This window comes from Mercenaria mercenaria, chromosome 10 (assembly GCF_021730395.1).
Source record: "Mercenaria mercenaria strain notata chromosome 10, MADL_Memer_1, whole genome shotgun sequence".
Taxonomy (NCBI): domain Eukaryota; kingdom Metazoa; phylum Mollusca; class Bivalvia; order Venerida; family Veneridae; genus Mercenaria; species Mercenaria mercenaria.
This window is the reverse complement of record NC_069370.1, coordinates 80,922,019-80,949,274: the sequence shown is the minus strand read 5'-3', so window position 1 is coordinate 80,949,274 and position 27,256 is coordinate 80,922,019. Positions and strand designations below refer to the sequence as shown.

Genomic DNA, 27,256 nt, shown 5'->3' with positions numbered 1-27,256 from the left:
GTCAGTTCTTTCCCCTTACCCAGTTCTTGACCTGTCAGATGCGGGAAGAAATTGACCAGTCAGTTCTCTTCCCCCCTCTCCCCCCCCAGCCAACACATGACGTGTCGGGTGGGGAGAAGAAAATGACCAGTCAGTTCATCCCCCTAGCATGTACTTGACCTGTCAGGTGGGGGAAGAAATTGGCAAGTCAGTTATTTCCCCCTACCCAATACTTGACGTGTCGGATGGGGGGAGAAATAGACCAGTCAGTTCTTTCCCCCCTAGCCAAGACTTGACGTGTCGGGTGGGGAGAAAAAATTGACCGGTCAGTTGTCACCCCCTAGCATATACTTGACCTATCAGGTAGAGGAAGATCAGTTCTCTCCCCCCCCCCCCAGCATATACTTGACCTGTCAGGTGGGGGAAGAAACTGACCAGTCAGTTCTTCCCCCAGCATATTCTTGACCTGTCAGGTGAGAGAAGAAATTGGCCAGTCAGTTCTGCCCCCCTACCCTAGCCAATACTTGACGTGTCGGGTAGGGAGAAGAAATTGAGTGGTCAGTTCTTTCCCCTTACCCAGTTCTTTACCTGTCAGATGTGGGAAGAAATTGACCAGTCAGTTCTTCCCCCACCCCCCAGCCAACACATGACGTGTCGGGTGGGGAGAAGAAAATGACCAGTCAGTTCATCCCCCTAGCATATACTTGACCTGGCAGGTGGGGGAAGAAATTGGCATGTCAGTTCTTTCCCCCTAGCCAATACTTGACGTGTCGGGTGGGGAGAAGAAATTGAGTGGTCAGTTCTTTCACCCCTAGCATACACTTGACCAATCAGGTGGGAGAAGAAATTGACTAGTCAGTTCTTTCCCCTTAGCCAGGACTTGACCTGTCAGGTGGGGGAAAAATTGACCATTCAGTTCTTTCACCCCTAGATGTACTTTACCTATCAGATGGGGGAAGAAATTGACAAGTCAGTTCTTTCCCCCTACACAATTCTTGACCTGTCAGATGGGTGAAGAAATTGACCGGTCAGATCTTTCCCCCCTAGCCAGTACTTGTCGTGTCGGGTGGGGAGAAGAAAATGACTAGTCAGTTCATCTCCACTAGCATATACTTGACCTGTCAGGTGGGGAAGAAACTGGCCAGTCAGTTCTTCCCCCTAGCCAATACTTACCTGTTCTCCACAAGTAACTGCCAACTTCCCCACATAAATCAGAGGTGGAGGACTAATGATTTCAGACACAATGTCGGTTATCAAATAGTCACGGAGAACATACGTCCCGCCCGAGGATCAAACGCGCGACCCTGCGATCCGTAGACAAACGCTCTTACCTACTGAGCTAAGCGGGCGGGTCTAGTCAGATCTTTCCGCCCTAGCATATACTTGATCTGTCACTTGGGGAGAAGAAATTGAGTGGTTATTTCTTTCCCCCCTAGCATATACTTGACCTATCAGGTGGGGGAAGAAATTGACTAGTCAGTTCTTTCCCCCCTAGCATAAACTTGACCTGTCAGGTGGGGGGAGGGTGGGTGGGGGAGAAAGTGTCCGGTCAGTTCCTTCCCCCTAGCCAATACTTGACGTGTCGGGTGGGGAGATGAAATGACTGGTCATTTCTTTCCCCCCTAGCATACATTTGACCTATCAGGTGGGGGAAGAAATTGGTCAGTCAGTCCTTCCCCCTTAGCATATACTTGATCTGTCAGGTGAGGGAAGAAAACAGCCAGTCAGTTCTTTTCCCTTTAGCCAGTACTTGACCTGTCAGGTGAGGGAAGAAATTGACCAGTCAGTTCTTTTCCCCTTAGCCAGTTCTTGACCTGTCAGGTGGGGGAAGAAATTGACCGGTCAGTTTTTCCCCCCTAGCCAAGACTTGACGTGTCGGGTGGGGAGAAAAAATTGACCGGTCAGTTGTCACCCCCTAGCATATACGTGACCTATCAGGTAGAGGAAGAAATTGACCGATCAGTTCTTCCCCCCAGCATATACTTGACCTGTCAGGTGGGGGAAGAAATTGACCAGTCAGTTCTTCGACCCCCGGCATATTCTTGATCTGTCAGGTGAGGGAAGAAATTGGCCAGTCAGTTCACCCCCCACCCTAGCCAATACTTGACGTGTCGGGTGGGGAGAAGAAATAGAGTGGTCAGTTCTATCCCCCTAGCATATATTTGACCTATCAGGTGGGGTAAGAAATTGACTAGTCAGTTCTTTCCCCCTACCATATACTTGATCTGTCAGGTGAGTAGAAGAAATTGAGTATTCAGTCCTTTCACCCCTAGCATGTACTTGACCTATAAGGTGGGGGAAGAAATTGACTAGTCAGTTCTTTCCCCTTAGCCAGTACATGACCTGTCAGGTGGGGGAAGAAATAGACCATTCAGTTCTTTCACCCCTAGCATATACTTGACCTATCAGGTGAGGGGAAGAAATTGACCAGTCAGTTCTTTCCCACTACCCAGTTCTTGACCTGTCAGATATGGGAAGAAATTGACCAGTCAGTTCTCCCCCCCCCCCTCCAAGCCAATACTTGAAGTGTCGGGTCGGGAGAAGAAAATGACCAGTCAGTTCATCCCCCCTAGCATATACTTGACCTGTCAGGTGGGGGAAGAAATTGCCAAGTCAGTTCTTTCCCCCTAGCCAATACTTGAAGTGTCGGGTGGGGAGAAGAAATTGAGTGGTCAGTTCTTTCACCCCTAGCATATACTTGACCAGTCAGGCGGGGGAAGAAATTGACTAGTCAGTTCTTTTCCCCCTAGCATATACTTGACCTGTCAGGTGTGTGTGTGTGTGGGGGGGGGGAGAAAGTGTCCGGTCAGTTCTTTCCCCCTAGCCAATACTTGACGTGTCGGGTGGGGAGATGAAATTGACTGGTCATTTCTTTCCCCCTAGCATATACTTGACCTATCAGGTGGGGGAAGAAATTGGCCAGTCAGTTCTTCCCTCTTAGCACATACTTGATCTGTCAGGTGAGGGAAGAAAATGGCCAGTCAGTTCTTTCCCCCTTAGCCAGTACTTGACCTGTCAGGTGGGCAAGAAATTGACCATTCAGTTCTTTCCCCCCTAGCATATACTTTACCTATCAGGTGGTGGAAGAAATTGACCACTCAGTTCTTTCCCACTTACCCAGTTCTTGACCTGTCCGGTGGGGAGAAGAAATTGACAAATTAGTTCTATTCCCCTAGCATATACGTGACCTATCTGGTTGGGGAAGAAATTGACTAGTCAGTTCTTCCCCCTCCACCTAGCATATACTTGATCTGTCAGGTGGGTAGAAGAAAGTGAGTGGTCAGTTCTTTACCCTAGCATATACTTGACCTATAAGGTGGGGGAAGAAATTGACTAGTCATTTCTTTCCCCTTTGCCAGTACTTGACCTGTCATGTGGGGGAAGAAACTGACCATTCAGTTTTTTCACACCTAGCATATACTTGACCTATCAGGTGGGGGAAAGAAATTGACCAGTCAGTTCTTTTCCCCTACCCAGTTCTTGACCTGTCAGATGTGGGAAGAAATTGACCAGTCAGTTCTCCCCCCCCCCACCCCACAGCCAATACATGACGTGTCGGGTGGGGAGAAGAAATTGAGTGGTCAGTTCTTTCACCCCTAGCATATACTTGACCAGTCAGGCGGGGGAAGAAATTGACTAGTCAGTTCTTTTCCCCCTAGCATATACTTGACCTGTCAGGTGTGTGTGTGTGTGGGGGGGGGGGAGAAAGTGTCCGGTCAGTTCTTTCCCCCTAGCCAATACTTGACGTGTCGGGTGGGGAGATGAAATTGACTGGTCATTTCTTTCCCCCTAGCATATACTTGACCTATCAGGTGGGGGAAGAAATTGGCCAGTCAGTTCTTCCCTCTTAGCACATACTTGATCTGTCAGGTGAGGGAAGAAAATGGCCAGTCAGTTCTTTCCCCCTTAGCCAGTACTTGACCTGTCAGGTGGGCAAGAAATTGACCATTCAGTTCTTTCCCCCCTAGCATATACTTTACCTATCAGGTGGTGGAAGAAATTGACCACTCAGTTCTTTCCCACTTACCCAGTTCTTGACCTGTCCGGTAGGGAGAAGAAATTGACAAATTAGTTCTATTCCCCTAGCATATACGTGACCTATCTGGTTGGGGAAGAAATTGACTAGTCAGTTCTTCCCCCTCCACCTAGCATATACTTGATCTGTCAGGTGGGTAGAAGAAAGTGAGTGGTCAGTTCTTTACCCCTAGCATATACTTGACCTATAAGGTGGGGGAAGAAATTGACTAGTCATTTCTTTCCCCTTTGCCAGTACTTGACCTGTCATGTGGGGGAAGAAACTGACCATTCAGTTTTTTCACACCTAGCATATACTTGACCTATCAGGTGGGGGAAAGAAATTGACCAGTCAGTTCTTTCCCCCTACCCAGTTCTTGACCTGTCAGATGTGGGAAGAAATTGACCAGTCAGTTCTCCCCCCCCCCCACCCCACAGCCAATACATGACGTGTCGGGTGGGGAGAAGAAAATGATCAGTCAGTTCATCCACCCTAGCATATACTTGACCTGTCAGGTGGGGGAAGAAATTGGCAAGTCAGTTCTTTCCACCTAGCCAATACTTGACGTGTCGGGTGGAGAGAAGAAATTTACTAGTCAGTTCTTTCCCCTTAGCCAGCACTTGACCTGTCAGGTGGGGGAAAATTGACCATTCAGTTCTTTCACCCCTAGATATACTTTACCTATCAGATGGGGGAAGAAATTGACAAGTCAGTTCTTTCCCCCTACCCAATTCTTGACCTGTCAGATGGGGGAAGAAATTGACCTGTCAGATCTTCCCCCCCCCCCCCAGCCAGAACTTGTCGTGTGGGGTGGGGAGAAAAAAATGACTAGTCAGTTCATCCCCACTAGCATATACTTGACCTGTCAGGTGGGGAAGAAATTGGCCAGTCAGTTCTTTCCCCCTAGCCAATACTTGACGTGTCGGGTGGGGAGAAGAAATTGGGTGGTCAGTTCTTCCCCCCCCCCCCAGCATATACTTGACCAATCAGATGGGGGAAGAAATTGAATAGTCAGATCTTTGTTTGTTTGTTTTGGGTTTAACGCTGTTTTCAAACAGTATTTCAGTCATGTAACGGCGAACAGTTAACCTAACCAGCGTTCCTGGATTCTGTACCAGTACAAACCTGTTCTCCGCTAGTAACTGCCAACTTCCCCCAATAAATCAGAGGTGGAGGACTAATGATTTCAGAAAAAATGTCGGTTATCAAATAGTCACGGAGAACATACGCCCCGCCCGAGGATCAAACAGGCCGAGAAGAACTGACCGGTCTATTTCTTCCCCCACCTAACAGGTCAAGTATATGTTAGGGGGGTGGGGGGGGAAGAACTGAATGGTCAACTTCTCTCCAATCGGCATGTCAAGTATATGGTAGGGAGGAAAGAACTGACTAGTCAATTTCTTCCCCAACCTGATAGGTCAAGTCTTTTCTAGGGGTGAATGAACTGACCGGTCAATTTCTTTGCCCACCTAACAGGTCAAATACTGGCTAGGGGGAAAGAACTGACCGGTCAATTTCTTCCCCCCACCCGTCAGGTCAAGTACTGGCTAGGTGGGAAAGAACTGACTAGTCAATTTCTGGCTCCACCTGATAGGTCAAGTATATGCTGGGGGGGGGGGGGAAGAATTGACCGGTCAGTTTGTTTTCCCCACACGACACGTCAAATATTGGCTAGTGGGGAAGAACTGAGCAGCCAGTTTCTTCCCCCACCTGACACGTCAAGTATATGCCGGAGGGAAAGAACTGACCGGTCAATTTCTTCCCCACCCAATAAAGCAAGTACTGGCTGGGGGGGGGGGGGGAGAACTGACCGGTCAATGTCTTCTCCCGCCTAACAGGAAACGGGCTGACAAGTCAATTTATTCCTAATCCTGACAGGTCAAGTATATGATTGGGGGGGGGGGGGGGAAGAACTGACCAGTCAATTCATTCTCCCCTCCCGACAGAGCAAGTACTGGCTAGGGGGGAAAGAACTGCTGGGGGAAAGAAAGGAGGGAGTCAGTGGCGCAGTGGTTAGCAGGTTGGACTACAACGCAAGCGGTCCGGGTTTGATTCCCGGTCACGGCTGATATCCCGACTAGTTTTCAGTGCTTGGTGATATGCTTAAATTGGTACTGTTTGCAGCAGAATCAGCCTAGACTGGATTCCGGGGAGGTAAATATGACACCTGCCGTGGGATCGGCTGGAAATAAGTTATTCCATCCCTTCCAGGTGGGGACTTTCGTCGACTACCCACGTTAAACAAGAAACTTTACTTTACTTAACTGACCGGTCAATTTCTTCTCCCACCTAACAGAGCAAGTACTGGCTAGGGGGGAAAGAACTGACTGGTCAGTTTCATTTCCCCACTCAACAGGTCAAGTACTGGCTAGGAGGGAAAGAACTGACTGGTCAATTTCTTCTCTCCGATTGACAGATCAAGTACTGGCTAGGGTGGGAAAAGAACTGACCAGCAGTAATTTCTTTACCTTAGAAGAAATTGAAACAGGAAAAAGGCCATCAATTAGAAAAATATAAAAGAAATTAAAATAATTTCATTTTAATAAAAACATTTCTTTAATTTACACAAAATAGGAAACATATTCACTAACAGGGGAAATAATTTAGCCAGAAAAATTGACGAAGTTTGGGGGGTGGGGGGGGGGGGGGGGGGAAGGGGGGGAAAAGAATTGACTAGTTAGTTTTTTGCCCAAAAGAATGATCACGAGTAACTAGTTGCAACTGGGGGGAGGGGGGGACTGACAAGGGGGGGAAAGAACTGACCAGTCAGGTTATTCCCCGGGGGAAAAAACTGACCGTTACACCGTAAATATACAGTAAAAACAGAGTTTTTCCGTGCCGTTTTCTGGCTATAAGAACTCTCCATAAGAATGATCAAGAGTAACTAGTTGCAGTGGGGGGGGGGGGGGGGGGGGGGGGGGGGGGGGGGGGGAACTGAACAGTAAGTTTCTTCCCCGGGGGAAAAACTGACTGGGGAAAAAACTGACCGTTACACCGGATCAACCCATAACAATGAAATAGGGAATCAGGTTGACACCGCATATGACAAATTTCGTAATATATCGCAAAACCGATGTAAGTAGCGGCGTGGTCTAGTGGTTAACATGTATGATTTGTAAGCTTACGGTGCTGGTTCGAATACAGGACGAGATTTCTTTTTTTCAACATGGTTTTACCTGGAGAAGGAATACAGCTAAAACTATATGTATCATTATTTTCTCGTACACTTATTCCGAGTACTTATTGAAATTTTTCAGAGGATCTCATATTGGAATAGACTTTGAATTTATGAAAATTGCAAGAATAATAAAGAAATTTCTTGCAAGCAGGATGACTACTCAGTTACCGACAGTGATTTTTAATCAGTATATTTAACATTTGTATACATGTATGTGATGACATGAAAAATAAATTAAATAAACAAATAAATAAAAAAAAATTAAAGAAAAAGTGAAGTGAACTCAAAAGACAATATAAAAAAAGAGTAGAATAAGTAAGAAAAAACATTTAAAAAGAAGGGCTCGAACCATCACCATACAAACATGAACAAGAGCTGTCACTAATGGTGACAAATGCCCCCGCAGCACCTTGACCTTTGACCTGGTGACCCCAAAGTCAGTAGGGGTGGTGTACTCAATAAGTACTATCAGCATGTGAAGATTGAAGGTCCATCCGTTCGTTAGTTCGTCACAACATTAACATTTTGCATGAAGGCACTTTATTCGCGAACCACTGCACCCAGGACCTTCAAACTTCACATGCTGATAGTACTTATTGAGTATACCACCCCTACTGATATTGGGGTCACCAGGTCAAAGGTCAAGGTCACCAGGTCAAAGGTCAAGGCGCTGCGGGGGCATTTGTCACCATTAATGACAGCTCTTGTTTGATTTTACTAAGTACCGTTAAAATGAAATTATCACGATCCATTAATATGCGTCTTATTAAAAGGGGACAAATAGTATTATTGAGTTGAATAGAATAAACGATGTACATTATTGGAAATAATAGAGAGTATTGTGTTTGTAATTAGAATGATCAGTGTTAGTCATTGAACTTTAAAATGATTGAAGTGATTGTTTATAGTAACTAGAAAAACAAACGATTGTTTGTTTATGTTGGACTATATAGAAGGAATTACGTCAGTTTTACTTTAACAACTGTGTTTAATGCATTCGGAATAAACATTGAAAGTGTTGACTCACGATTAGAATGAATGACACTTGGTGTTTAATAAACAGACTGAATACATTTTACATGTATTCATAACTTTGATTATTTTTCTTATTATAAAATGACACTGCTATTGATATACATGTAATGAAATATTGTTATGTTATAATACATAACATGATATAATACACAATACGAGACTGTTCATATTTAACCACAGTGTTTTATTGTTATTTCTCCAAATGATCTGTTAAATAGGGGATAAATGATATATTTCCGTTTGAGAGAATCGAATTAGGAAAAACTAAGCTTAGTGAGTTCTATTTCAGAGTGGCTCGATAGTATTCTCGCAAAACAATGGACATTATCATAAATATTAATATGTTGTAAAAAACTGCTTCTTTCCCTAGTAAAATGTAAACAATTGCATCTATATATGTATACACGTCATATCTAAACATTATCATTATCTAAACATGTTGATTATTTGATTGATTCAGCTATTTTCTTCACACTTTATCCTTATCGTTCATCCGTTTATCCTTTTTTCTTTTACGTGTTTAAGTTTTTTACAACTCTAAATTTAGTTTGGTGTTTAACTTACATTTTACACTTACCATTTAAATCAGTATCAAATATCTCTTTAAATGAGATTTGCTTGTTATTTCATATCAAGTGTTTCTGAATTCTACTTTTCAAATTCATTGCTATATGTCTGAATATGTTTTCATATTTAAACTTTTATTGTACTTTACAAAAGCACTTTTTGGTTTATTGAAATGTGTCATCTTTTCATGTATTATATATAATACTGTAGTAACTGGTAATTAATTGTGCCATGAATAAACATGTAATTTTATGTAATAAGGAGAGGACAACTGTAAGCTAATATAGCTTTCTGTCCAATTCCTGGAATGTTGTATTGTAAATATTTCATGCATTTCGGAATAAAAATATGTTTAAACTAAATGTGTACATTTAAGTAAATAGTGTTGCCCAGAGCCTGGTTATTCAGAATCGCAGAGCTTGCGCAGTTCTACGTCCCCAACGCGCTGTTTCAATTGAGAGACGGTTATTGCAAGTAAGATATCTAAACAAATTAATACAAGTCAAATGGTTTATCGCGGCCAGAACTTTGTACAAACCGGACAGAAGTTGCAAAATTGTCATTTGTGCAGGAAAGAAGCGTTTACCGTAATGTCCAGTACTGGACAGGTATAGTGACCATGCACGGACACAGCCAATTTTCCCAGAGGGGGGCAGATCCACTTCATTTTTTGCATTCTGGGACAGTTTTATGGACTAACTTGTTAAATTTGGGAAAATGATAAAATCAAGCTTTCTTGAAGGTAAAATTCTTAGTTTCTTTTAGATAAATAATATGAATTATGTCGGGGTCGTATGTAGCAGCAGCCGCATATACTTTACATGCAGTCCTAATGTTGCCTTTTTCGAAAAACATTTTCTTTCCTTCTTGTCTTCTTTCCTTTTTTAAAGATTTTCCAGCGGGGGTCCGGACCCCCGGTACCCCCCCCCCCCTCTTGATCCGCGCATGGCGACATATCATGCTTTCTGTTTATACAGGTAAACTTGTGTTTGGTTTAATTTCAACAGAGCACAGTTGTCTGAACAGTGTACAAACTCATTACTGTTTTTTCGGGCAAGGGTGGAAAAAAAAGAGGTAAACAATGAAAGCAGTAACAGTTTTATTAAAAAGAATAAACAATGAGACAAACATTTCCAACATCTTTGGACGGTTCAAAAATCCCATGTTAAACATACGATAAACCCCGAAACGCGTGAAAATGTTCCGAGTGTAAATCGGGTGAAATAGACGCTCGTATAGTTAGATTATGCGTCTAGATTGATTAAACTGGGCGAGTCTACTTACTTATTACTTGAGGATGAAAAAAACGTGTATTTTAAATGTTGCTCTTAAACAAGGGTGGCGGTTGAACTACTAAAAGGCCAACAACAGTTAATTCACAACAAATCGTACGGTATGTTTTTATAATCAGTAGAAGCTAGTCGTATTTACGCTTATGAGACCTGTTTCAGCCATAAGTAAAGAATTGACAGGTCCATCATGAAATATTTTCCCCAGCGTGCAAATACTTGTCCTAGTCAATATGATCGCGGCCTCATCGGGCCGCGATCAATAATACGCTTTTGGAAGAATATTAAAATATCTCTCGTAATTCTGAAGTATGTTTAAATGAACAATAGATTCTACCTTTATTAGATTGTTGTAATTGGCTGTACCAGTACTGCTTATATTGATCTATCAAAATTTGTTTTACAAGTTTGTGAGTATTTCTATGCACTCAAACGTGTCCAAAAAGATAATCATTTTCGTATAAACATTATTATAAATAGAATATCTCCCAAGCTCACTATTTAGCATTTATTTCGGGGTGCTTTTTCTAGCAGTGGTAATTCGTCTCATAAAAACATTTTTAACTTTTTCGAGAAGATCTAGATTTTCAAAACCAAACACTTCCGAGCCGTATGCTAAAATGGGCAAAACTGTATGATAAATAACTTAATGGTTAAGTCTGATCCGCGTTGTTTGATGTGTGAATAAGAGATGCATAGCCGTATTTACCTGCTGTCTAACATGTCTTCTTGCTTTAAGAAAACATCAAGATTCAGAAAAAGTTAAACCTAGGTAGTGATAAGCGTCAATTATTTCAAGGCGATGGTCGCCTAGTTTAAGTTATGAGCATTGCCATTTCTGGCACCAAATACTATTACCTTGGTCTTATTAGGATTAATTGTTACAACAGTTGTTAGAATAGTCTAAACAATATTAGAAAACGACAGGATTATTGGAAACTATCACGATGTCATCCGCATAAAGAAGAATCAATAGTTTAAGCCAAGTTTCGTCACTAAAGAAGTCATCTAGCTCTATGCAAGCGGCACCGTTAGCTTCCAAATAAGACTGTAACAACGTTTGTTCATCTGTGGATGTTTTAAGCAAATCAGACTAATAGTGTGGGAGGAGTTGTATACACAATATTTTGCTCTTTATTCTATTCTATTTAGCAATACTTTTAAAGAGCTAAAACGGCAGTTTTAAATAGTCACAGGAAACGTTTCTTCCTTTATGGTCATCTGCACATCAAGCTTGATCATCTGTGAAATTTCGAAGCAAATCAGGCTAATAGTGTAAGAAGAGTTGAATACACAAGATTTCGGGACGTACGGACAGCAACAAAACTATATGCTCCTACATAAATGTGGGGGCATGAAAAGACCAAAATAATTCACTGTTGTAATCAATCGTCAAGATTATAATGATCATGAGCTGAGCCAAATACTAAAATTTTATTAAACTAAAACTTTACAATAGAGTGTATGTACTAGGTACAATTTGCTTGAAGTAACCAGTTGTCAAAAGCTTTAAACCTTATACAAACCCATGCATCTAAATAATATCACTATACAATACATTTTAAAAACTAATCATGATACTGCTTAATATGTAGCGAATGAAATATATTATCCCCTTACAATATTAAGATAACAAATTAAAGAGAAAGAATGAACTTTTTTCAGCTCTCTTTTCAATGTTTAACATTAAAATACAGTTTCTACGTACAGGATACAACATGCATTAGTTTATTCTTTTACTAATGTCTCATCTGTATACATCATAATACATATAAAACAAACAATTTAACATTACAGTATACAGCCGCTCTATACAGCGTCTATACAGCGCTACACATAAAACCTTTTTATCAATTGAAAAATTATAAACACATAAATAATAACTACCTAGAATAAAAATATCAAAATACACATAAAAAGCAGTATTAGACATCAAGAGACATTGAACTTACTGTATAACAAGAGATCACAGAGTGATCTTGGCGCCCACCAATGTGCCACTTTTGAGAGTTCCAAATTTCAAGACTTATTGACTAGCTCAAGGTCAAATTTCATTTCTGTACACAACATTCTGCATGTGGTCCAAATCCAAAAGCTGTAGCTTGAGAAGTGTGAAAGTAGGTCACTAGATTAATTTCAAGGACAAAGTTCTTTGTACACAAAACTATGCATGTGCATCAAGTTTGAAGGCTGTAGTTTGAGAAATTTGAAAGTAGGTCACTAGTTCAATCTTAAGGTCAAACTTTATTTCGGTACACAAAACTATGCAAGTGGTCCAAATTTGAAGGCTGTAGCTTAGGAAATGCGAAAGTAGGTCACTAGGTCAAAATCAAGGTCGAATTTCACTTCACGACACAAATCTATGCATGTGGTCCAAATTGGAAGCCTGTACATTTAAAAATGTGAAAGTAGGTCACTAGGTCAATGTCAAGGTCAAAGTTTGTTTCGGTACACAATCCTATGCATGTTATCTAAATTTGAAGGCTGTAGCTTGAGAAATGTGAAAGTAGGTCACTAGGTCAAAATCAATGTCAAATTTTATTTTGGAATACAAAACTATGCATGTGGTCCAAATTTGAAGCCTGTACCTTCCAAGATGTGAAAGTTGGTCACTAGGTCAATGTAAAGGTCAAAGTTTGTTTCAGTACACAAAACCATGCATGTGGTCCAAATTTGAAGGCTGTAGCTTGAGAAATCTGAAAGTAGGTCACTAGGTCAAAATCAAGGTCAAATTTTATTTCAGAACACAAAACTAGGTCAATGTAAAGGTCAAAGTTTGTTTCGGTACATAAAACCATGCATGTGGTCCAAATTTGAAGCCTGTACCTTCAAAAATGTGAAAGTAGGTCACTAGGTCAATGTCAAAGTTTTTTCAGTGCACAAAACTATGCATGTGGTCCAAATTTGAAGATTGCAGCTACAGAAAATGTAAAAGTAGGTCACTAGGTCAAAATCTAGGTCAACTGATGTCAAGGTTCTTGCTACTCAAAACCATACATATGGTCCAAATTTGAATGTTGTAGGTTATTGACAAGAAGTTTTTAAAAGCTTTTCCCTATATAAGTCTATATGTACCATGTGACCCCCAGGGCGGGACCATATTTGATCCTAGGGGGATAATTTTAACAAACTTGGTAGAGAACAGATGATGCTACATTGCAAATATCAAAGCCCTAGGCTTTGTGGTTTGGACAAGAATATTTTCAAAGTTTTTCCCTATACAAGTCTATGTAAAACATGTGACCCCCGGGGCGGGGCCATATTTGACCCTAGGGGGATAATTTGAACATTCTTAGTAGAAGACCACTAGATGATGTCACATACAAAATATCAAAGCCCTAGGCCCTGTGGTTTTGGATAAGAGGTTTTTCAAAGTTTTTCCCTATAGAAGTCTATATAAACCATGTGACCCCCCGGGCGGAGCCATATTAGACCCCAGGGAAATAATCTGAATCATCTTGGTAGAGGAGTAGAGGACCACTAGATGATGCTTCATACCAAATATCAAAGCGCTAGGCTCTGTGGTTTTGGACAAGAAGATTTTCAAAGTTTTTCCCTATATAAATCTATGTAAATTATAGAAATAAACAAAGGGCCATAACTTACTAAAAAATTGCTGAACCAGTTTGATTTTCAGGGGTACCAATACATCATTCTGACAAAGTTTGGTCAAAATCCCCCAAGTGGTTTCTGAGGAGATGCGATAACAAGAAATTGTTAACGAACGGATGGACGGACGGACTACAGACGCAGAGTGATTTGAATAGCCCACCATCTGATGATGGTGGGCTAAAAATAGTCCATTTATTTAAAGTAACATACGCAACTAAAACCCTTGCAAAATGAAGCGTTTTTAAATCACTTTAACTAACGTGAATAAGCATACATTAACTAAAATATATAAACAATCAACCGTAGAACATAACATGTCATATAAATATAATAAATCATAATTATAATGGTATTAAAGTGTACACCAAATGTAACTTTAATAAAATAGCCTGGAAAATTTGAGTTTTACTGAGCTTGTATCACTTTAAAAACTTTTGAAACAAACGATAATGGATAAAACTTTAATATATTAATGTTAACATATAAAGGGTAGAAATACAAAAAGTGTTGAAGTATAAAAAACATATTTTGCATCATAACGCTGGACATTTCATATTCACAATGTCAAAGGGTCGTACTTAGAACTTGCGTTTAAAGTACTTGTCTACTCTTGTCACGTGACGTATAGATGTGTGATACGTAAACAAAACAATTGAAACTTTTTAAACAAAAACATAGTGTCATAACACACGCATTGCTATACTTTAGTCGGATAATGCAACAACCGGCTACAACTTCCCACATAGTCTATCTGACACACACATTTTTATAACAGGTACTAAATAAATCAACATTTTTTTTTATTTACTCTGTAGTACGACTTGAGTATTTTTATCTAATCTGAGAAGCAGTTGCTAATTAGTTCATCCTTGATCTGATCTAGAGTGATAGCTGATTTTTAAACCACTCCTTAATTGCAAAGTAGTACATTTTAAACTCTTAATACCTTGTTTTTCAGAGCTTTTAAACTTTCAATTTGCGACTGCTCCTCAGTTTTGTTATATAAAAACGTGTTGATGAAAAAGATATATGAGCCGCGCCATGAAAAAACCAACATAGTGGCTTTGCTGGTAATCCGCGCAGTCTGGTCAGGATCCATGCTGTTCGCTAACAATTTCTCAATTGCAATAGGCTTTGACAGCGAACACCATAGATCCTGGCCAGACTGAGCGGATGCGCAGGCTGGTCTGGGTCCATGCTGGTTCTTCAACCCGTTATGTTTGTTTTCTCATGGCACGGCTCATATGTGTGTATAATATATCTGTGATGATAAGCCTCCTGTAATTCAAATCTGAATGACATTGTAGTAAATATGTTATTTATTTATCGTACAATGATGTCACGTAAATAAAGAAATACATTAAACAAATATCGAACAATAACACAGATAGCAAAAATGGGTATCTTTGCTGTTTAAAGGAAGTTCGGATAAACTGAACAGTTTTATTTAACAACATTGACATAATTATATAATGTAAGTGCCTTGCACTAGGACATCTAGTACTCCAAATAAACAGTAAATTGCAAACATTGTGAAATGACATAAAAGTAGCTAAACGTCCAGTTTTTAACTGAAGTTTTCAAACAATATTTACTGAAGACACTTGACAACAGTATCATTTAGTGCTTTCTTCTGTGTTGCCGAAAGCTCGTCATACGTGCTGAAAAATCGACCCAGATCACGAAGACAAGACAGCTCCGGCTGGGCAGACACGCAGTGGATCTTATGATTGTAAAGCTGGTCGCCTAGATTCCTCGATCCTGGGTCACGTGTGTACAAAATTATCATTTTAGCTGCAAAAAAAGATTTGGCATTAGCTGTATTTCCTTCATCAATTATGTTAGAGAGAAAATACTGAATATCATGTTACCTTCTTGTTTACTCATTGTACAGAAATATCGTACTAAAACACATATTGCATTGTTATTAAACAGTATTTTGGTATGAAAAGAGGGACTGTACCTCCATATCGCTGTATCGTTTCGTATGTACATCTCTTCAAGTCACCAAGTCCTAATCCGGGTTCTTCAATTATCACGTGCCTTAAAACGAAAATAAAGTTGTGTTTTATGTTTTTAGATTTTATGAAAATGATAAAACGTTTAAATTTCATAGGCGTAATATTACACATTAGTACCGAATTAAGTTCTCTAATAATATTTCGAACGGAGACGTTACTAAGACACTTTTAAAATATTGCAAACATTAACATAATCATTTATTCGCTGAACTGTAATATGTATTAAAATCTAAGTAAATAGTTAGTACCTTTCAGAAAACTCTGTACACATAATATAGAACTTGCATTTTGGCATGTTAAGCAAGTGTTCATGTCGCCGAACAACAAAGTACTTTGTCTGGATGTTACCAACAGTTAGAAAGGCAGAGCTGACAAGCGCCTCATGTGCGGGTTGCCTGGCCTCATCAAAGCTTACAATACAGATTGAGTTACTGAGAGGAACTCGGCGTGGTATACGCTGCAATACATCCTTGGCATTCTACAGGGTAGAAAAATAAAAAACGGTTAATAATCATGTAATTGCAAAAGCAGAAAAAGATAAATGTCGACAGATTTTTTTCAAAAGTAACTGAAAACAATTTCTGTCATAAAAACGACGGTGTTTAACTGTAACAGTAAGCACAATGCCCAACTTTATAGTGCTACCTGACTGGAATATCATGCCGTACGATACCCCACCATGTCATATGATACAGGCACCGGGCTTACCAGTCCTAGCACTATCCTCTTAATGCTGAGCGCCAAGCGAGAAAGCTACTAGTACCATTTTTCACGTCTTTGGTATGACGCGGCATGGGAACGAACCCACGCCTTCCCGCACTCGAAGCGGACGCTCAATCACTAGGTAGAGATAGTACCTATTTTTTCAAAACACAGGTATGAAGTTAAAAAGCTTTGAAATGCAGGCAAATGTCCATATATTTCTATAAAATAGATATATTTACAATATTTTAACCAGAAGTGTATAGTTATGAACATTTAATATTTTCATATAAATGAAAATCTTGTTATCAAGGAAATTTAACTCTTCATGGACATGTAGAGCAGAAGCATCAAAGGGACATAATATATGGGTTATTTTCTATTTGGGTGTATTTAACATTTAAGTGTGATCTGGACTGCTAAATAATGACCCATTATACTGTTCGCTAAAAATATAGAACATCTGGAACAGTCTGCATGCTGTAACTGAATGCAAATATTCAAGCTCTGACCGGGACACTCTTCCACTTCGCTATAACAGCAGTATCTATAGCTAGGCAGTGTAAGTGCACCGGCAACATTACGTGGACTAACACCATTTTTTGACAATAACATGTTCGGAGTACTCCAGATTATCGGTGTATTGATTTTGTCAGCTAAAGGCCATTTTCGCGTAAAGAAAAACATTTTTTATTGGTCAAATTTGCCTAAATTTCTCTGACGTGTTTTTAGAGTATGAACCTACTAACTGGCAGTACCAGTGAAAAGTGAAAAATAACTTTCACCGAATCTTTTATTCTTTTTAGCAGTAGGTGAACTTCAAAGACAGCGAGCTTTGTCAAACTTTAAGCAATAATTTTACAAATGTCGAGAGCATTTCAACTGACAGGAAATTACAGTTACAAACTATATACTTTTCTGCATCACACGAAGTCATTAGCATCTCTTGTCAATTATGACTAAGATCGACTGTCATTCATTCATTCCAATGATTCATAGATACAGAGTCCACTGTATAATACCCATTTACAAAAATCAAAGTACGCGAAGAACACTTGTACGGTCTCTAAACTACGCTACCAAGGCATTGCAGAAAATGTCTTTTATTAAATCGTCATGGAGAACATTCGCCTATCTCGAGTATCGAACTCACGACCCAGCAATCCATACATCTGCGCTCTCCCTATTGAGCTAAGCGGGCGGGCTCAATGCTTCAAAGAAACTTTTATCAAACCAAAACCGCTAAATAACTTTTAGACAAGAAAACTGTACAGGACTGATATCTCGTTTATTGTTTCATAAAGGCCTATTTATCATATTAATCACACTATTGCGTTGCAACGTCAGTGTAGTACTTTGAGATTATGGAGTCCATTCAATAGATGTGTAATAGAGTTCTGCTTAAGCCGGTTCTAGGGGGCGTGAGAGGTGTTGCACATTTCATTACCTCTCATGAACAGACTCAATCAAACCGAGCCTGCTTGGTTGTATTCTGTGCTTCCAGAGGATCTTTCTACAGATTTTATAAATAATTGTGTACACTATGCATTTACTTCGAAAGTCTTTGCTTTCTCCAGATATATTTAGCCGGCTGTAATGCATTTTAGTCTAAAACTGTTTACCATCAAACTATTTAAACAAGGACGACACTCAAAATGCTCCCCCCACCCATCCTAATGCATTCAGTAACTGCACAAGTAACAGATATTATCTGGTCACTGTGCACTGGACGTTTGACGTATTGATCTCAAATCAATAATTATGGGTCATTTACCAATCATAAGTGACCTCCGTATCAAATGTGATCTTAGATCAAAGCATTATCTAGTTATTTGGCCAATAAAGTTCTACTGTTCTGGGTCAATGTGACCTTGACCTTTGACCTACTGATCTTAAAATCAATAGGGTCATCGGCTGTTTATAAACAACTTCCCGATTAAGTTTCGTGATCCTAGGACCAAGCGTTCTCAAGTTATCGTCCGGAAACGATTTAACTGTTCCGGGTCACTTTGACCTTGTCCTTTAACCTACTGATCTCAAAATCAATAGGGGTCATCTGCTGGTCATGATCAACCTCCCTGTAAAGTTTCGTAATCATAGGCCCAAGCATTCTCAAGTTTTCGTTCGGAAACGGTTTAAATGTTCCGGGTCACTATGACTTTGACCTTTGACCTACTGATATCAAAATCAATAGGGGTCATCTACTGGTCATGATCAACCTCCCTATTAAGCTTCGTGATCCTAGGACCAAGAGTTTTCAAGTTATCGTCCGGAAACGGTTTAACTGTTCCAGGTCACTGTGACCTTGACCTTTTACCTATTGATCTCAAAATCAATAGGGGTCATCTGCTGGTCATGACCAACCTCCCTGTAAAGTTTCGTAATCATAGGCCCAAGCATTCTCAAGTTTTCGTTCGGAAACGGTTTAAATGTTCCGGGTCACTATGACTTTGACCTTTGACCTACTGATATCAAAATCAATAGGGGTCATCTACTGGTCATGATCAACCTCCCATTTAAGTTTTAGTGATCATAGGCCCAAGCGTTCTTGAGTTATCATCCGGAAACCGATTGGTCTACCGACCGGCCGACAGATATCTGCAAAACAATATACCCCTCCTTCTTCGAAGGGGGCATAATGACAGATATTCATTAAATTACAAACCTAACGTAAAGTTTCATTTAATATGTCATCAATAAGCAATAAGCTCCTGTTAATTTTGATCGCATGTGAAATAGGGACTGTAGTTTTATCACAACAATATGCTGTTGTCAGAACTTGTGTCTTTAATTATTCAGTGGAAATAGGCAAGTACTATATGTTTATAGTGGGTCCCGAATGCTTTTTCATAAATCTTAATTAAAAGTGCATCGTAAAAGTGTATATTTGTCGAATCGGATTTCCAAACTTAGATCAAACAGTGATGATACGGAAAAAATGAGTTAAATTATGATAAATTTTCAAAAGTTTTTCCATGAAATGTGCACAAAGGTGTAAAGTTCTAAATGACATCTTCATGGAAATTTGGTGAGTGCTCCAAATAAGGAATATGTAAAGGATATACAAATGTAACTAATTTTTATGACAGAAGATGAAACTAGTTTATCTTGGTTTTCTTCTTGTTTTAGTTTTCGTTTGTTTGTTGTTGTTTTCTTAGGTTTAGTACCGTTCCACAACTGCATTTCAGTTATGTAACGGTGGAAAGTTATCAATGTTCTGGATTCTGTATCAGTACTAAACTCTTCTCCGCAAGTAACAGCCAACTTCTCCATTTGCATCACAGGTGGAAGAATAATGCTGTCAAACACGAAGGACTGTAACTTTGACTAGGGATCAAACAGATAACCAAACTACCCAAATACAAACGCTCTCCATATTGAAGTAAGCGTGCGGTCACCTAATTGTATGATATTTCAATAATAACTTTATTGTGGTCTGGTCACAATTTAAATGTGGCAAAGAGTTCTACATTAAATGCGTGCGTAAACCATTACTGAAAGGCACTTGTATACAATAACTTCGTAGCACAACAGCAACTCTTAAACGTTATCAATATCGAAATACCACACATTACCACACAGATGTGTTTGTAATTAGGTAAAAGAAAAAAAAGGTATTACCATATCCCTGTGTTCTCCAGGACCACCGGCATGTAGACTATTCTGCACTTTGTATATCCATAATGCAAGCATAAATACGAAGATGATCAACACCATAAATGCCATTGTGAGAGCCTCTTAAAAATGAAAATAGGTTCATTAGCATTAATTTAAAAAAAAAATCATTTGAGACAAAATCACTAGTAAAAGCTCCTTTATGGAAACAATTTAATTATGAAATGACACAGTTAGCGTTATGACTTTTAAATGCATCATATGCCACATCTAGACATAACTATATGAAAACAGAACAAAATTAAACTCTTGATAATATAGCGGTCTTGGGTCAATTTATTTAAAGGAAAAAAAGATGTACTTCTCTCATTTTGAAAAAAAGCCAGAAATATGTTCTGTAAGATTCGAAAAATAATCTTTTTGTTTGTTACCAGACGTACAATTAAGTAAATTGGGATAAATATTCTACTCTTGTTGAGGATTATGTTCTATATCATACTGATAAAATATCTTAATTTTTACCTTTGTTGAATGTATTCGGGATTATTCTGTTTACATCACCTTGTAATCCTCCTAAAAGTTTATCAGCTGTCAGTTTGGCTTCTTCAATTGCTTTTACTTGGTCTTCAACCTTCGTGAGCATTGATTTCAAGTCAAGCTCAACAGTTAAACTTAAATTGGTTAATAATGTATTTAACTCTTGAATTTTATCATTTGTTCCATGTTCAAATTTTTTAAATGTCGTTTTGTATTCTGACAAAGTCCTGTTGAAATCATCTGTGAAAACAGTTAATTTTTTCAATCTAGCACTTAATTCCTCTTGTACGTCTTCGACTCTTGTCGTAAATTTATCTTTTATTTTATATAACTTCTCTTCAAAATTTCTTCTGGCATCTTTAAGTTCTTTTTCGTCAGCTTTTGTAGAAATATCACGGCTTACTTCTTCCATTCTATTAGATATACGTTTAAACTCAGTGTTATCCTTCTGGGATAACGTGACCTTGTACTCTTCCAACTTCTTTGAAAATGTAGTTTTATCAGTTTGCTGTTGCCACTCGACGGTTTCAACAGCTTTATAGATATCATCCAGTCGTTGAACTAAATCATACATCTCTTTAACTTGGTATGGCTTGCCAATTGTGGTACCGACAAGTATACCAGTGCAGGTAATCAAAATATTAAGCACAACATTGCATACTATCACAGAAGCCGGTGACCTGTAGCAAAGACAAATGAGCATTTTGAGTGTGCCTATAAGCTAGCTTACTTTATTTACAAATGGTAATGTACACATGCGAAATGTCAGTAGTCAATATTACTATCCAGAATACATTATTTAATACTTTGCGGATTTATACACTAGAAAAGCACTAATGATTTAAAATACTATGCTTCAAATGCAAAAGAAAAAATACAATTTTATGATCAAAGCCACATCATCAAACAAAGTGTTTATCATACTTATGGAATGATTTAAGAAAATAAGACTAAATATGAATCTGACATTGTAACTGTAACATTTGTTTCTTTCAAGCCCAATGTTTGGGCAGCACATTTATCCCTCTAATATCATTACCTTAGAATGGATAAACACTGACCGGGCTCTTAGAATCAACCAGTACTGACCAAGGATTCAGTATTCATCAGAAATACCATGAATTTTATGGTAAAATGAAAGTAAAATAAATACTCAGCTTTTGAAATATTTTCTAATTACAATTTTAAAAACCACACATTTCTAATGAAGATCCGACTCGAGGTAATCGATCTTTTTGTTCCTTAAATGAATCACTTATAGAAAATAGGAAAAGAAGAGAACAATGACATATAAGAGGGTCATTATGACCCTATATCGCTCATCTGATAATTATATGTAAGGTCTGGAGGATGTGGATCGCTTGGTGAAGATCAACATAATTATGTCACGGGTTGAATCCTACAGGCAGGCCAAATAGCTAAGCCCTATTTCGAACCTATTATCTGTTAACATGACCCAGTTTCAAACTTGGCCTAGGGATCAAGATAAACATTCTGACCATGTTTCATGAAGATAGAGTCAGAGTGTTAACAAGCTTTTCCTTTGATTTGAGCAGGTGACCTAGTTTTAGATCACACATGACCTAGATTCGAACTTGGCCTAGGGATCATCAAGATAAACATTCTGACCAAGTTTCATGAAGATAATGTCATAAATGTGGCCTCTAGGCTGTTAAAAAGCTTTTCCTTTGATTTGATGGAGTGACCTAGTTTTTGAATCCACATCCCCAGATTCAAACCTGGCCAGTCATCAAGAAAAACATTCTGACCAAGTTTCATGAAAATAGGGTCATAAATATGGCCTCTAGAGTGTTAACAAGCTTCTCCTTTTATTTGAGCACGTGACCTAGTTTTTGACCCCACATGACCTAGTTTCGAACATGGACTAGGAATCATCAAGATAAACATTCTTACAAAGTTTCATGTGGCCCCTACAATGTTAACAAGCTTTTCTTTTGATTTGACCGGGTGACCTAGCTTTTGCCCCATATGACCCAGTTTTAAACATTCTGACCAAGTTTCATCAAGATAGGGTCATAAATATGGCCTCTAGGGTGTTAACAAGCTTTTCCTTTGATTTTACCCGGTGACCTAGTTTTTGACCCCACATGACCTAGTTTCGAACTTTGTCTAGAGATTATCAAGATAAACATTCTGTGCAAGTTTGTATCAAATTAAAGCATAAACGAAACCTCTATATGGCTGAAAGGGCAAAAAATAGAAATATTTGCCCCATTCAGGGGCAGTAATTCTAGAACCCATGATGGAATCTTGCCGGTTTTCGAACGGAATCGAGATCGTATTGTGACATAAGTTGTGTGTAAGTGTGGTGGTTAAAATCAAATGTAAAATGTCACTTCTATCGTGTTACAAGGTAAAAAAGAACAAATTTTGGCTCTTTCAGGGGTCAATCAGAGGCCGTAACTCAGGAACCTATGATTGGATCTGACGAATTCATCATGGAATCCAAGATCTATTTTGTTAAAGATATTTTGCAGGTTTATATCAAATCAAACCATAAATGAAGTCTCTATAAGGCTGCAAAAGCCAAAATAGCAAATTTGGCCCTTTAAGGGGCCATAAGTCTAGAACCCATGATGGGATCTGGCCAGTTTTCGAAAGGAACCGAGATATTATGCCAATACAAGTTGTGTGCAAGTTTGATTAAAATCGATTGCAAGATGTAGTCTTTATCGTGTTCACAAGAAGTTGTGGACGGACGACGAGGACGGACGAAGGGCGATCACAAAAGCTCAATGTGATATATTGTACATTCTTTCTGACTGCAGGAGCTTTGTTACGGATTGCTGATTTTATCACTGGTAAGATTGTTGAAATGAAATTAATTGTTTATACAATGTCAGTAAACAAATGAGTTATTTCAAATAGAATTTAAAGAAAGCGTATGCCTTAGGTTGCGTCATATTTTTAACAATATGAAAGATCCAGTTGGAAAAGTCCACAAGTAAAAACGACAATTTCAGTGTATAACCACCAATGCGCTATCATACAATGGTGGTTTTATCTCTATTTACAATATCTGAATTTCGCTAAGCAATTTGGAGCTATTAAAGTTTTGTTCAAAAGGTAATCACGATATCCATGCTGAATACTTAATGTGGAAGTAAACATTACTTCAAACATGCAAATTCGATGAATTGGTAGCCCCTGCCGAACGGGTTTGTGGTGAGGAAAGGCAAAGAAATATATCCGACAAAACGTTTTTGAAAAATTAAAAAAAAAAAGGAATGAAAAATTATTTTTTTTTTTTGGAGTGTGTGTGTGGGGGGGGGGGGGGGGGGGCCGGGGTGAGGGTAAAATAAACTTCACATGCTGATATTAAATACTGATGGAAAAAGAAAAAATGAAAAAAAAAATGTCGGAGGAGGAGAGTGCATGATCGGGGTGGTGAGAGTGTCTGGGTGGAGGAGCATGGTGGGGGAAGGTACAGCTTTGCATGTTGATAAATATTCATGGAAGGTTTAAGGTTAAAAAAAAAGAAAAAATGAAAAAAAATGTAGGGTGGGGACCAGGGCGGTGGGGGCGACCGGGTGTGGGTAAACAACTTCACATGTTGATAATAAATGTTCATGGCAAAAATGAAAGAGGTTTAATGAAATTCTACCAATTGGTTAGTTTGCTGTGTACAAATATGTAGATTTTTAAACAATTAAAGGGCAATAACTCTGAAGTCACTAAAGAGATCCTGACGAAATTGTGTGTACACTACCACATTATGGTGATCTAAGTTTAGTTCTAGGTCAAATATGTCACAAGTTATGAAACAGAAATTGCCATATTTATAGTACCCTATATAGTTAACACTAGAAACTACTAAGGGCCATAACTCTGGTGTTACTTGGGCAATCTGACTGAAACTTGACGGGCCGCATTTCCCTATAGTGGTGAACATGTATATGAAGTTTTATTTAAATATTCCAAACCACTTCCTAGATACGGCTCCGGACGGACGGAAAGACGGACAACGCCAAAACTAAATCACTCCGCCTTTGGCGGGGGATAAAAATTATATTATTATTATATTATAATACCAGATTTATATAGCGTCCTTTTCATGATAAACACGTTCAAAGGCGCTTTACATATACTGCAGCCACAAAGGGCGCGAAATCATCCTCTGCTAGTACAGACACAGAGCGATCTGACCAGAGGGACAGAGTGAGATAAAGCCCCCAGAACAGATAGAGAGAACTTTTCAGATACAGACGTGTCCGGCTAACTTAGCCTAAGTAGAGCTAGCTAGCTCTTTTCGAATAGACAGTCTGGTTCTTTAACGTGCCCGGTGTATAGCACCGATACACGCGAAGCCGTCTTTCCTGGAAAGAACCAGTACAGGCCTCTAGTTAGGTGGGAGACACTCAAGAGCATCTCAGAAATTTCCAGTGCCTGGACCGGGATTCGAACCCCGGACCTCTGAATTGACAGTCAAGCGTGTTACCACTAGACCACCGGCATTTTCTAAAAATCAGTGTTTACATGTAATCACACGGTTATTTGGATGAATTGATAGCATTTTGCTTTGAACTTACTTCATCCATGTGGCTGGATTATCTGAAAAAGAATTATGTCTTATTTTATATAAAGGTTACGAACTGCATTCACGTCTATGCAATACTGGACACAACATCGGATTTATGAATCAAATTGGGCACATACGTATCCAACCTGAGTAATTACGAGAAAACAAGGCCAATATACGCGATTCAAGCATTTTGAGTAGTTAAACTGAGGAGGAAAACACGCATGTGAATAATAAAACTATCACTGATGATTAATCAAATCATTTCCTATTGGCTTTATCAATTAGCTACATAACGTCGATGTCTGAACGAGCGGACCGGACTTTTAGCCTTACACTAGACGGATACCGTCCTTGGCACGCTTCTAATACAACTTAAAGCAAATAAAATGATATCATAGTAATTACAATTACCTTCCACTGTGACAGTACAACTGGAGTTGATATCCATGTAAGCATTACATTCACATCTGGTTTCTCCAGCATCATCTTTACTTATATTTTTTATTTTCAGACTATGTTGCTTATTCTGACTGAAAATGGTGATTCTACCACCATTCTTAATTTCTACGTCGTCTTTAAACCATTTGACAGGAATTTTAGTCATGCTAAGCTCGCAATGTACGGTTAATGTATCTTTTTCCCTCAGAGTAAGATCACTTCATCATATTAAAAGGAAGTAATTCTGAACACAACAGGTCCAAATGGGCCAAAGTCGCTCACCTGAAGAGGACCTTGCACATCTGACATTGCTTCTAACTAGGTTTAGTGAAAATGCTTTAAGCAGTTCATTAACAAAAAGTTTTTAAAGTTTTTTCCTATAGTTTGCTGTGACGCTATGGTGTCAATTAGATGGACTAAACAGAACCATTACAATGACGCTACAGACCAGGTTTGTCAAAGATCCATCAAGCGGTTCATGAGAAGAAGTCCTTTAAAGCCTTTTCTATTTTAACTCTAGCGCCCCGGCCACTAAAGGAGGCCTAGTGCCCCAATTTGAACAAATTGGCAAGAGGACCTTACAATGATCCCAAAGGAAAGGTCTGATGAAGAACCAGCAGGCGGTTCCTCAGAAGAAGACATTTTTTTTTTTAATTTTCAACTCTAGCGACCTCTAAAAGGGCAGAACACCAACAATGAACAAATTTGGGAGAGGGCCTTACAATGATCCTCAAAACCAAGTTTGATGAAGATTAATCAAGCCATTCGTTAGAAGAAGTCATTTCTACTTTTAGCTCTAGTGGCCGCTAAAAGGAGCTAAGCGTCGCCATTTTAACAAAATTTGTAGGGGACCTACGATTAAGAAAGTTTGAGTTCAAACATCTTTTTTATCCAATCATAAGCGAAGGATTTTCAAAAAAATAACCAACTTTGAACTTAGTTTCATATTATTTCAAAACTGAAAAAATCATGAAGTGGTACAAAATTAATGAGAATTCATAGTTCCGCCTGCTATGGTTCTCTAACATTCAGGGAGGCGGAGCAACTGTCAAAATACAGGAACTGCACACAACAAATAATGTGTCTATATAATGAACGGACCAAGTTCAGCAAAGAAAGATATAAATAACAAAGTGTATTTTTCTTCTTTTTAATGCAAGCTGTTCTTTCTTAGTTCAAGTTTTACATTTCTGCACCTTTCACACTTTGTATTATCTCCACGATGTTAATACAACATTGACCGGGACAACAATTTTGAGAAGTACGCTTAAGTCATTTGGTTTATTGTTGCTGTTTATATCCATATCGTCCTATTTCCATCATTTTCATGTTTATTAAATTTAACAGCTGCAATAAAGTTGATCAAAATACTGAAGAAGGGCATCCACCGCCAATTTGCTCTGTAATGACTTTGTAGCACCGGTGATACATGTACACACGGATAACACGAGTGCAGATAATACTAGCCAATGAAATTAAAGGTGTGGTTAAGTTTACATTAGGCGGAGATGTTGCTGACTGAACCTGTCAGTGTAACGAAAAGGGGTTACAGATCACTTACTGATATGCTAATGAATGTATTTCAATTTTTAGCTTTAGTGGCCTGTCCCCACTTGTACAAATTTGGGGCTAAATGACGGACGACCGAATATTTACAAATAACTCGAACTATTGCCTTGACAATTGAAAATAAAAACGATTACAGAAGGATTTACAATATTTCGT

At 39.0% G+C, this 27,256-nt stretch overlaps 1 protein-coding gene across 1 annotated transcript in view; it reads right to left on the bottom strand.

The window, feature by feature from the left end:
- Positions 1-9,858: 9,858 nt before the first annotated feature.
- The window catches only part of LOC123561137 (uncharacterized), a 28,887-nt gene continuing 11,489 nt past the window's right edge, over positions 9,859-27,256 (bottom strand). The window contains exons 12-17 of the mRNA XM_053516581.1: positions 25,101-25,122; positions 20,536-21,230; positions 20,020-20,135; positions 15,945-16,174; positions 15,639-15,718; positions 9,859-15,469 (exon numbers count right to left, since the gene is read on the bottom strand). Of these exons, the coding sequence (XP_053372556.1) occupies positions 15,267-15,469; positions 15,639-15,718; positions 15,945-16,174; positions 20,020-20,135; positions 20,536-21,230; positions 25,101-25,122 (1,346 nt within the window). The 3' untranslated portion in view covers positions 9,859-15,266. The remainder of the gene's footprint in view (positions 15,470-15,638; positions 15,719-15,944; positions 16,175-20,019; positions 20,136-20,535; positions 21,231-25,100; positions 25,123-27,256) is intronic.